Source organism: Xyrauchen texanus, chromosome 11 (assembly GCF_025860055.1).
Source record: "Xyrauchen texanus isolate HMW12.3.18 chromosome 11, RBS_HiC_50CHRs, whole genome shotgun sequence".
Classification (NCBI taxonomy): Eukaryota; Metazoa; Chordata; class Actinopteri; order Cypriniformes; family Catostomidae; genus Xyrauchen; species Xyrauchen texanus.
Genome location: NC_068286.1, coordinates 3,214,284 through 3,226,577, shown reverse-complemented (window position 1 = coordinate 3,226,577; position 12,294 = coordinate 3,214,284). Strand labels below are relative to the sequence as shown.

The 12,294-nt window shown below is 38.6% G+C and overlaps 1 protein-coding gene across 1 annotated transcript in view; it reads left to right on the top strand.

Moving 5' to 3' along the window:
• The window catches only part of LOC127652017 (B-cell receptor CD22-like), a 68,780-nt gene extending 59,756 nt beyond the window's left edge, over positions 1-9,024 (top strand). The window contains exon 17 of the mRNA XM_052138081.1: positions 8,967-9,024. Within this exon, the coding sequence (XP_051994041.1) occupies positions 8,967-9,024 (58 nt within the window). The remainder of the gene's footprint in view (positions 1-8,966) is intronic.
• Positions 9,025-12,294: the final 3,270 nt, after the last annotated feature.

Here is a 12,294-nt window from a genome sequence, read left to right as displayed (position 1 = left end):
TGTTTATCACGTCACAGACACAATCTATGAATATCATTACATCCCCTTTTCTTTAAAGAAAACACAAACAAGTAAACTCAGCATTATTTTATAACATGTTAACTTGCACTCTTTATATACTGTTAATACAAATGATAAACTATAAACATTCACATTGATATACTTCAGCAACTCCTTACAGATTCAATCTATCAGGTCTTTTAATGTGTCTTGTAGATCTTCTAAGTGTAAATGTGTGATTGTTTGATGTTTGATTGTCTGTATGTGAATCAGTGTTGCAGTCGTGAATAATGCCGTTGAATCAGACTCAGCATTGCTTTGATTCAAGTCTTTCACTTCTTCAGACTTGAGAAGATCACGTCTATTTCGTCTGAGGATTTGTCCATCATCAGTTTTCACAGTATAAGATTTTGGAGCTACTTCTTGCATAACTGTGTCTTTTGTGCTCCAGTTCTCATCACTTGTGATTCTGACAACGTCATCCATCACCAATGGTTGTAGATGCTTTGCAGTCCTGTCGTAGTAGAACTTTAGTTTTTCTTTCAGTTGCTTGAGTTTCTGCTTCATTTTCACATTTCCTGTTTGTTTTGAACAAGATGGCGGTGTAGTACGACGTTTCCGATTCATCAGCATTTCAGCTGGGGCCATACCACACTCTAATGGAGAGATCAGACTTACTGTCAGCAGCTTTTTTCAGAATTTGCTTGAGAATATACACTCCTTTCTCAGCCGTACCGTTTGACTGAGCATATTCTGGACTAGAAGTCACATACTTGAAGTCATATTGCACTGAAAACTCTTGCCACTCTTTGCTGCTGAAGCATGGGCCATTGTCACTGATGACAATCTTCTGTATGCCATGTCTTGCAAAAATGGATTTTGCATGTGTTATTACACACTTTGTAGACATACTTGTAAGGCCAATTCAGGGTCATTTGAGTAATAGTCAATCACCACTAGATGATTATTGCCTTTGAGATGGAAAAGATCCAGTCCAACCTTCTCCGGTGATGTTGGTAAGTCCAGTATCATCATCGGCTCTTTGGTTTGCTTATTTCTGAATTTTTGACATGTATCACACTGTACCTCTTTCCAGACAGCAGGAGGGTGAAGAGTTTGTGTGAGGGGTGTGTGGGGTCATCCAGAATGTTGGTTGATTTGCATATGCAGCATGTTGTGTAAATGTATTTGATGGTGGGAAGAGAGACCCTGAAGATCTTCTCAGCTGTCCTCACTATCCCCTGCAGGGCTTTGCGGTCTGAAACGGTGCAAGTCCCAAACCAGGCAGTGATGCAGCTGCTCAGGATGCTCTCAATAGTCCCTCTATAGAATGTAGTGAGGATGGGGGGTGGGAGATGTGCTTTCCTCAGCCTTCGAAGAAAGTAGAGACGCTGCTGGGCTTTGGCCCTCACTGTTCTTAGGGCCGCATTTTCGCCTGCTCTGAAGGCGGAGTCTCGGGTCCTCAGCAGTGCATGCACCTCTGTAGTTATCCACGGCTTTTAGTTATTGCGTGTGGTGATGGTCTTGGAGAAAGTGACATCATCAATGCACTTGCTGATGTAGCAGATCACTAATGCTGTGTATTCCTCTAAGTTGGTAGAGTCGCCATATTTTGCAGCCTCCCTGAACATGTGCCAGTCAGTAACTTCAAAACAGTCTTGAAGAGCAGAGATGGCTCCTGCTGGCCAGGTTTTCACCTGCTTCTGAAGCGGTTTTGAGTGCCTGATGAGCGGTCTGTATGCTGGGATTAACATAACAGAGATGTGGTCTGAGTAGCCGAGGTCGGGGTGGGGCTCCACCCAGTACATGCCAGGGATGTTTGTGTAAACTCAGGCCAGTTTCATCTATCATCTGGACAGATCGCTCTTTTTGTCTCAATTTTCCTTTAGAAAAACCATTTGCCATTGTTTGGCAAAATGATTTTTACCATTACACTTTGCACACTGTTTTCCAAAAGCTGGACACTGCTTAGGCTGATGTTCGGTACCACAACATTTGCAACTATAAATGTCATCCTTCTGTTTTACAGCTCTGGGCGTGCGTCGCTTTCCTTTGAAGGATACTGCAACGATTGTGACATCTGTACTTACAGACATGCTCTTTGGCCACATCTCACCAAACGTTTTAACATGCATTTGGCCAAACTAACTGACTTGACAGATATGAATTGACTCTTGCAAAGTAAGCTCTCTTTCTCTTAATAAACGTTGTCTGACTTTTGCATCACAAATGGCAAAAACAGTCTGATCCCTTATCATTGAATCATTTAGCTGGTCAAAATTGCATGTCTTCGCATTGAGTCTCAGGTCAGTAAGGAAGATATCAAATATTTCATGCGGCTGCTGCATGCACGAACGGAAAACATATCTTTCATAAGTTTCATTCTTTTTAGGCGAGCAGTGAGAAGTGAATTTAGCTAGTACATCATCAAGCATGTTTCTATTTTCGTTCTCATCAATGACGAAGGTATTATACACTTCAATATCCTGTGGACCAGCAATCGTCAGTAGTGAAGCAACCTTATGTGCTTCTGGTGTCATGTTCATCCCAGTGGCTGCCATGTATAGGTCAAATTGCTCCCTGAAAATGCATCAATTGCTGTCAACATTTCCCTGAGCTTCAAATTCACTGGTGGTTTCAAGGTTTCCATCATAACGCTTTCACAACAAGCTGTATTTTTTTTTCACTCCTGGTACCATGTTTTGTTCAGTGTTTCATATAAGATAATTCTCATGCAATCTCAACGTCTGTTTATTCATTAACACTTCTGCCTGTGTTGTTATTCTTTGTTACTCCTTGCATAGTATCCATCACATAACACTAAACACAGTGACATCTAGTGGCTTTCTTGAGTAACTGCACAATCAATGAATATCATTACAGTGTCCATGTGCAATAAGTGTTTAAAATGTGTGTTAAAAGTTTATAGTATTGACTAATAAATCAAATGATAACTTATTTTTCAGGGGTTTATAGTGATGATGATTGGGGTGTGAGTTACAGCTCTAAATACGTCTGTGCACTAAAGGGGTCATCAGTGATAATGTCCTGCACTTATAAACACCCTCCTGGATATAAGATCGAGAAAGAGTTCTGGTTTAGCGAATTTCGCAAAAAGGGTGAAGAGCCTCCAGATCTGTCCAATGACACTAAATACAGTCAGAGGATTCAGTATCTGGGAGATAAACAGCAGAACTGCACCATCAGACTGAATGATGTGACACAGAAGGATTCACACAAGTACTATTTCAGATTCATTACTAATATAACTGATGGAAGATGGACTGGTTATCCTGGAGTGACTCTTAATATCACAGGTAACATTTTTCACAATTCAGTCTTGATTGTTTTTATTTGGGTTTATGATCTCCATTTAAGATCAATTATATTCTGGGAAAGAAATCTTCATCCACAATATATCCAGATGTCAAGTGTTGTTGTTGTCAGATCTTCATGTGGAGTCTCCTGAGAGCGTGACAGAGGGAGATACAGTCAGTCTGACATGTAAAAGCACCTGTAATCTGTCTGACAGAACAACATTCATCTGGTGGAAAAACACACAGTCATTAACTGAGAGAAACAATAAACTCCTCCTGCAGTCAGTCAGAAGAGAGGATGCAGGCAGATATAGCTGTGCTGTACACGGACACAAACTCACATCACCTCATGTTGATCTCAATGTTAAATGTAAGTACATATACAGAGTTCAAGACTACATGTGTCTGTTCCACAATCAAGTGAGTTTCTCCAGAGTCAGCATTTTAAGACATCATAGACACTCACCCGACACGAAGGCTGTTCAACACCCTGCCTCCTAAAATATCATCGTATGAATCCTTCCCTGTGTAGACAATCCAAGAATTCACTGTGATGAGCTCGGAGGAAAAATAAATCCAAAGATACGGACGTAGCAAGAACATTTTCTATTAAAAATATACTTATAAAATCAGTTCAATACTGGACAGTTTCAATAAAACAGTTTAAAATAACAGTAAACTGAATATTTCACCTGTAAATGTGTGTTATGTATATTTATGCTGATTAGAGAAGCGTGTTGTTCTTCTCATCGTTGCGCTGTCTCTAACAAGACTTCATTTCAGTTCGGATGCTGTTATAGAATACAGTGAGGAAGATCACTAGATTGTGGAACACATTTCTCTGGTCAATGGTGAGAAAATTTCAAGTGTATTATTGGAGAATCTGAAAAATACACATGAAATATCATAAATGTAAATCTTTTGTTCAGGTGTCTCTAAATACACAGACCATTTCTAAAACTGAGAATAAAATAAGCAAATCAATATACTGTAAAAACTTCAACTTGAAGACTTTCAGTAATAGACTGAAACATTTCAATTATTTCACTTGTAGATTCTCCAAAGAATGTCTCAGTGTCCATGAGTGGATCTGGTGAAATAGTTTTGGGTGATTCAGTGAATCTGACCTGCAGCAGTGATTCAAACCCACCTGTTCTGAACTACACCTGGTTTAAGGAGAATGAAAGTTCATCTGTTGGATCGGGACAGAGTTACAGTGCACTACAGAGTGGATTCTTCTACTGTGTGACTCAGAATCAACATGGATCTCAGAGATCAGCTGCTGTATCAGTGACAGGTAAAGATTTGATTCATACTAGATCACACCTGTTTCTTCTTCCCAATCCTGTAAAATTATTCTAAAACGCCTAATCAAGGCATACCCAAAGTAAATTTAAAGCTGTTCTTGAACATTTTGGAGTACATACATGGTTGTGTTCACTTTTGAAAGGTGACACTCTGAAGTTTATTCCCCAGCATTCAGAATTAACTGAGTAACTGAAGCATAAGCACATTAAAGTGCTTTTCCCTTCTTGAAACTAAACGTTGTGCATATAAAAGAGTCAAAACTAGTGCTATGGTGGAAAATGTGTTTATATAAAAAAATACACATCAAACTATTTACATACATTTTTACACAAAGTATTTAAAAAGCTAGACAAAACTTTTCCATCTTTTCTGTATTCTACCTTTTTACAGCTTACTTCCTCACATCTCAGCAATTTACACAATGAAACAAAGAGACACACACACACACACACACACACACACACACACACACACACACACACACACACACACCTCCCCCCAAAGGACAGCAGTGAGAAACCAAGACACACACAAACACAACTTTTATTCTTTTATTCAGCGTGTATATATCGTTTTTCTTTTAGAGTATGTAAATATGTATATTTACTGTAAATACTGTATACTTTGGCAAAAACATCTTTTGGCAAAACATACAGTCAGGTCCATAAATATTGGGACATCGACACAATTCTAATCTTTTTGGCCCTATACACCACCACAATGGATTTGAAATGAAACGAACAAGATGTGCTTTAACTGCAGACTTTCAGCTTTAATTTGAGGGTATTTACATCCAAATCAGGTGAACGGTGTAGGAATTACAACAGTTTGTATATGTGCCTCCCACTTTTTAACGGACCAAAAGTAATGGGACAGATTAACAATCATAAATCAAACTTTCACTTTTTAATACTTGGTTGCAAATCCTTTGCAGTCAATTACAGCCTGAAGTCTGGAACGCATAGATATCACCAGACGCTGGGTTTCATCCCTGGAGATGCTCTGCCAGGCCTCTACTGCAACTGTCTTCAGTTCCTGCTTGTTCTTGGGGCATTTTCCCTTCAGTTTTGTCTTCAGCAAGTGAAATGCATGCTCAATCAGATTCAGGTCAGGTGATTGACTTGGCCATTGCATAACATTCCACTTCTTTCCCTTAAAAAACTCTTTGGTTGCTTTCGCAGTATGCTTCGGGTCATTGTCCATCTGTACTGTGAAGCGCCGTCCAATGAGTTCTGAAGCATTTGGCTGAATATGAGCAGATAATATTGCCCGAAACACTTCAGAATTCATCCTGCTGCTTTTGTCAGCAGTCACATCATCAATAAATACAAGAGAACCAGTTCCATTGGCAGCCATACATGCCCACGCCATGACACTACCACCACCATGCTTCACTGATGAGGTGGTATGCTTTGGATCATGAGCAGTTCCTTTCCTTCTCCATACTCTTCTCTTCCCATCACTCTGGTACAAGTTGATCTTTGTCTCATCTGTCCATAGGATGTTGTTCCAGAACTATGAAGGCTTTTTTAGATGTTGTTTGGCAAACTCTAATCTGGCCTTCCTGTTTTTGAGGCTCACCAATGGTTTACATCTTGTGGTGAATCCTCTGTATTCACTCTGGTGAAGTCTTCTCTTGATTGTTGGCTTTGACACACATACACCTCCTGGAGAGTGTTCTTGATCTGGCCAACTGTTGTGAAGGGTGTTTTCTTCACCAGGGAAAGAATTCTTCGCTCATCCACCACAGTTGTTTTCCATGGTCTTCCGGGTCTTTTGGTGTTGCTGAGCTCACCGGTGCGTTCTTTCTTTTTAAGAATGTTCCAAACAGTTGATTTGGCCACACCTAATGTTTTTGCTATCTCTCTGATGGGTTTGATTTGATTTTTCAGCCTAATGATGGCTTGCTTCACTGATAGTGACAGCTCTTTGGATCTCATATTGAGAGTTGACAGCAACAGATTCCAAATGCAAACAGCACACTTGAAATGAACTCTGGACCTTTTATCTGCTCCTTGTAAATGGGATAATGAGGGAATAACACACACCTGGCCATGGAACAGCTGAGCGGCCAATTGTCCCATTACTTTTGGTCCCTTAAAAAGTGGGAGGCACATATACAAACTGTTGTAATTCCTACACCGTTCACCTGATTTGGATGTAAATACCCTCAAATTAAAGCTGAAAGTCTGCAGTTAAAGCACATCTTGTTTGTTTCAAATTTCAAATCCATTGTGGTGGTGTATAGAGCCAAAAAGATTAGAATTGTGTCGATGTGCCAATATTTATGGACCTGACTGTATATATATCTCATGCCAATAGATCTAGATCTGAAACAAACAACGATCTAAAACCTCACACATGCACAAACAAATATAAACAACTCCCGCAAGCAGTTCAAGACTCTCACTGGGGTAGTAACACACGACGAAAGGTAATTACAAAATGTGTATTCATTATTCAAACTAAAGCTTATTTATGTGGAATATACAGTAATATATGTTGTAAAAAAAAACACTTACGTCCAGAGTAATGTCTCCTCCCTCCATAAACATTTCCTATGCCTTAGAATCAACATATGACAAATCATCCGTATTTTGTTCAGAAATTTAATCTCCAGACTTATCATTTTCACACCGAATGCATTCTTCTATCACATCCTGGAGCGAAAATCTTGTTTTCCTGGTCCGTTTCACCATATTTCAATCTCCAAAAGTGTAAACAGTTCCAAAATTACACTATTATGCTTTTACGCACAAATCACCTCATGCTAGCAAGTAAACATTACGCACACACTTTTTAGAAACATTCTTGATACTTCACACTAAAGCCAAATATCATTGTTTTCAGAATTTCATTGGCTATACGATCATCAGTCATCATCACACTTGGCTGTAATTGGCTTGATCTTTAGACAAAGGAAAGGGGAGGCACTTACATTTGACACAGACTGTGGTTGGCTATTGAAGGCTTTGGATAGGACATGGAAGCTCCTATTGGGTCAAATGAGGTGTCAATCAAAAGGTCAGAGTGTGGCATCCAGTTTGATACCGGTACAGGAAAAGTTTACATCTGAACTGAAGTTATGACAGAGAATATGTGAAAGATTAGGCACTGCAGCAGGGTGCTTTTAAATTATGCAACAAGGGTCTGTGGGTATTTATAGATGTAATAATGTGATTTGGACTAAACATTTGACTTGATTTGAGCGTTTGGACATTTGACAATGTAACAACACCGTTTTTGTCAGGAAGTTATTGATCAGTGGACTACTATGAGGCTTCATAGGTGAGTTGCCTAAATTTTGTTATTGTTTGTTTGTTGGTTGGTGGTCTGACAAAGATATAGATTGTACCTGCTGTTGTGATTGTATCTTAAACTGGTTTATATCAATAGAAAATCAAGAAATGGAGCTTTCCAAAGATATGAGGCATGTGTACCAATGTAACACACAGCAGTTGCCTACATCGCATAGTTTTTTTTGGTAACATTTACAGGCCCGCCAGTGGGTTGTTGAATGCAAACTATATAACTTCACATCTCTCTTCAGTTTGAGAAGTCATCTTCATGTTCTTCCTCTTTCAGTCCGATATAGATCTGGTTGGCATGTAGTGTTGGGGATCATGATGGGATGTGGAGGATTATTCATCATCATCATCATCATCATTTTGTTTAAAATGTATAAGTATTATATTAGTTTGTGTCTTTGAAAACAGCATTTTTGACATTTCCTGTTATTTTATTCCAGTGCACTTATGCAGTTTATGTCTGTTCTTATAACAGGAAAAAGCGTGCAGGTGTTAAAAATGAAAACCTCTCAGGAAATCAGGTAAAAATAATAATAATAAAAAACTCACTTTACAACATCAGGAATGAAGTCATCTCTGTTTCATATTATGTGTTACACAATTCCACAAAACATATCTCCAATTATTATAACCTATTATTACCTTCTTTTTACCACAACTTAAATATTGAAGTCTCTCTTTAGACCAGTGGTTCTCAAACTGTATGTGGATCTCTTGATGTGATTTCAGGATGTGATAGAGAGAGTTTCAGTCCATGATGCTCCTCTTTCTGAAAGTGAAACATCGGATCAAAATGATGCTCAGTACGACAGTATTAAACCCAAGAGACTCAGAGGAAATCTGACCGCTGGAAAAGCTCCTGAATACACTGCAGAGATTGAGTATGCAACGGTCCAACATCACAAACACAAAGAGAAGAAAAGAACAGAAGAACATGAAACCCAGAATGACAGGTGAGAAGAATCAAGTTAAACACACACGTGATTATCTGTGTTTTAATTCATTTCTCTCATGTTGTGTTTTGATATTTTAGGAGATCAGATATGCAGACTGTTGAAGAGGACTCAGTGATCTACAGCAGTGTTAAATGATCAATAATGATCCATAGAGTTTATTCATTCTCTGCACCTCTATCAACATATTCAATAACTCAAGTCTGATTTATTCTCTTTTTGTCTTTTAGCATGATGGTCAATGTATGCTGGACTAATGTAGGCCCTAAAGTGTGTTTCACCATTTGCTTTATTTTTTTAAATGTTTAAAGTTTGGTTATTAAAATTTGTCTCCGATTTCTATTTGTTTATTTTAATCTGATTTTAATAAACAGTACTTTGGTTTAAAAAAAATTCAAGTATTTTTAGTCCTCCACTCAGGGTGTGAATCTGGGAAATTGAAATCACAGATGTTAGCTAAATAAAATAGGGTTATTAACTCTTAGAAATGTACAGCTGTGGCCAAAATTATTGGTAGTGACATAAATGTTGTGCTTTGTAAAGTTTTCTGCTTCAGTATTTGTAGATCATTTTTTTTCACATGTTTCTATGGTATACTGGAAAACAATGATAAACATTTCATGAGTTTTGAAGGCTTTTATTGGCAAAAACATTCAATATATGCAAAGAGTCAATATATACAGTGTTAACCCTTGTTCTTCATCACCTCTGCAATTCACTCTGGCATGCTGGATATCATCTTCTGGGCCAAATCCTGACTGATGGAGATCCATTCTTGCCTTATAAGTGCTCGGAGTTGATCACAATTTGTGGGCTTCTGCTTGTCCACTCGCCTTTTGAGGACAGACCATATGTTCTCTATGGGCTTCAGATCCGGGGAGTTTTCTGGCCACGGATCCAAAATTTCAATGCAGTGATCTCCGAGCCACTACATTATCAATCTTGCCTTGTGACATGGTGCTCCATCATGCAGGATGATTTTATGAAATTATATTTTGAGATGAACTAGTCTATAAAATTGGCTGGGTTAAAAATAACTCAATTAGCAACCCAGTGGTGGTTAAGGTTGGACAGACCACATGTTGGAGTCTACCATATTTCACACCCATCTCCCGCCCCCCCTCCCATTTTGTTATTTCTCCTGGGAAACTCCCGTAATTTGTATGCCCCAAACCTCATTATATGAATAATCACATCAATATATTATTCCAATATATTATTCCAAGGATAGAAGTGTCAAAACTTACTAAATTCAGCCCATTTCTAATAAAGTTGTCTGTACTGTTGAACTGAGCACAAACATCAACATGCAACCGCTTGAATTAATCGTTGATACTTGATCATCTGTGTTATTGCTGTCAGAGGATTTGAACCAAATATGCTTCTATGACTTGCCTCTGCTACACAGTAATGTTCACCCTGGGATAGGTAAGGTGCTTCCCATTGCTTTGCTGCCGATTTGGAGCTCAAACCTTTTTGGAGCAATATCTACAGCTATACCCTTCTCAAGACAAAAACCTGAATGGCCGAGAGACTGTCACATAAGTACTCACCCTAACCTTGAGAGAACACAGCAGTTTTGAAAATGTGATGCTGTATTCAATTTATGGGCCTTAATTAAAAATAAAATGCATTAAGCCTTTTGTGTCCTGTTATAGGAGGCTCAGAAAAATGCTAACATGTACTTTGATATAGTGATTTTATTTTTTGTTTCCTTATAGTATTATAGTACTAGTGCTTTCATTACGAGAAGGGAAATGTGTTCTGTGCACTGTTTGTCATTGACGGTCTACACAGTCCAGACGGTAGAGGGCAGCAGTGCTTCAGTGCTGGATGTAATCTTGAGTTAACGATGAAGAAGTCGGTTGTACACCTGGTAAGAAGAAATAAAGATTAAGTTAGAAATGATGCTCGGTGTCTGCGTGATTCACAGTTGGGTTAAACTAACCAAGAAAAGTCTGGGTTACACATTTTAAACCAACCATTTATCCCAATATGACATAAGGCTGGGCGAATTTTACCTCATAAATGGTTGTTTTCATTATTCTTTCAACAAAATCAGTGTATTTCGATTTGGCTGCAAGACAAAAAAAAAAAAAAGAAATAATTTGTTTGGCTATATTAATTGTAATATTTCAAAAAACAAAAATAATTTAGATGCAATTATTTTTATTGGATGACAAGTCAGCATATAAAAGCTTTGCCAAATTCCTTAAAATCCATATAAATCCAAGTAATAATACAGTCATAAAACATTTGAGGGAAAAACAGTTATAAAACATTTCAGGAGATCACAGAAGCAATAGGAACAGCCTCAGTGCACTCGCATCTGTGGGAAGAAAGTCGTGTATCAGTATGACTATCTGATCTAGTTTAATATATATCAACCAATGCTAATATTCATGTATGCAAAGTGATGTCATAGAAGAACAAAGCTTTACCTTTTGTCATCTCTCTGTTGGACATTGAAGTTTCACATGTCAGCGAGTGAGGCGACAATAGCTGTGACACAACGCGAGCAAACTCGATCTCTGCCATCATCACTGCAGCTGTTAAAGGGCTAGTTCACCCAAAACTGAAATTCCCTCATCAATTATTCACCTTCATGCCCTCCTAGATGAGTAGGACTTTCTTTCATCTGCTGAACTAAAATAAAGATTTTTAGAAGAATTTCTCAGCTCTTTGGTCCTTACAACGCAAAGTGAATGGGTGGGAAAATTTTGAAACTCCAAAAAATCACATAAGTCATCTGTGGTGAACGACCCGCCCCTCCCTTTCGATCCACATCGCCTAGCCTCGAGTTTGTCGCGGCCATTGGGCCCTGCTCACACCTGGGTCATTCCATGGACCCTTCCCCAGTCCTCACGGATCCCGTTTCACCCCAAGGATGCCAGATTCCCCTTTATTTTGAACACCATTCCCCCAAACACTACTTATTCCCCTTTAAGATATTTTATGTTTACTGTTATTTTCAATAAACGCCTCTCCGAGGCTCGACACCACACCTGCTGTGTCTGTCTCTTGTTCACCCTGCCACAGAAAGTCCTGCTATATGATATTTACAAATAAGCAAAACATTGATTTTGAGTTTTACACTATATGAAAGCCAATGGAGAGGGTGTCTGAGTTTGGGCTATGGCTGATAAATACACATGGAAAGTGCATATTAAACTTATAGATTCAAAATGCAAGAAAGTAATACATTCACTCAGAGCAGTGGCTGGATATGATTGGGGGGCTGATAAGCAGTCACTAATTGATATATACAGAGCTATTATGAGATCAATTATGGTTATGGATGTATAGTCTATGGAGCAGCAGCTAAAACAATACTATGAAACACAGAGATTACAGTATAGAGCTCTACTGCTCAGTATTGGTACCATAACTCAACCCCCATTATTGCTG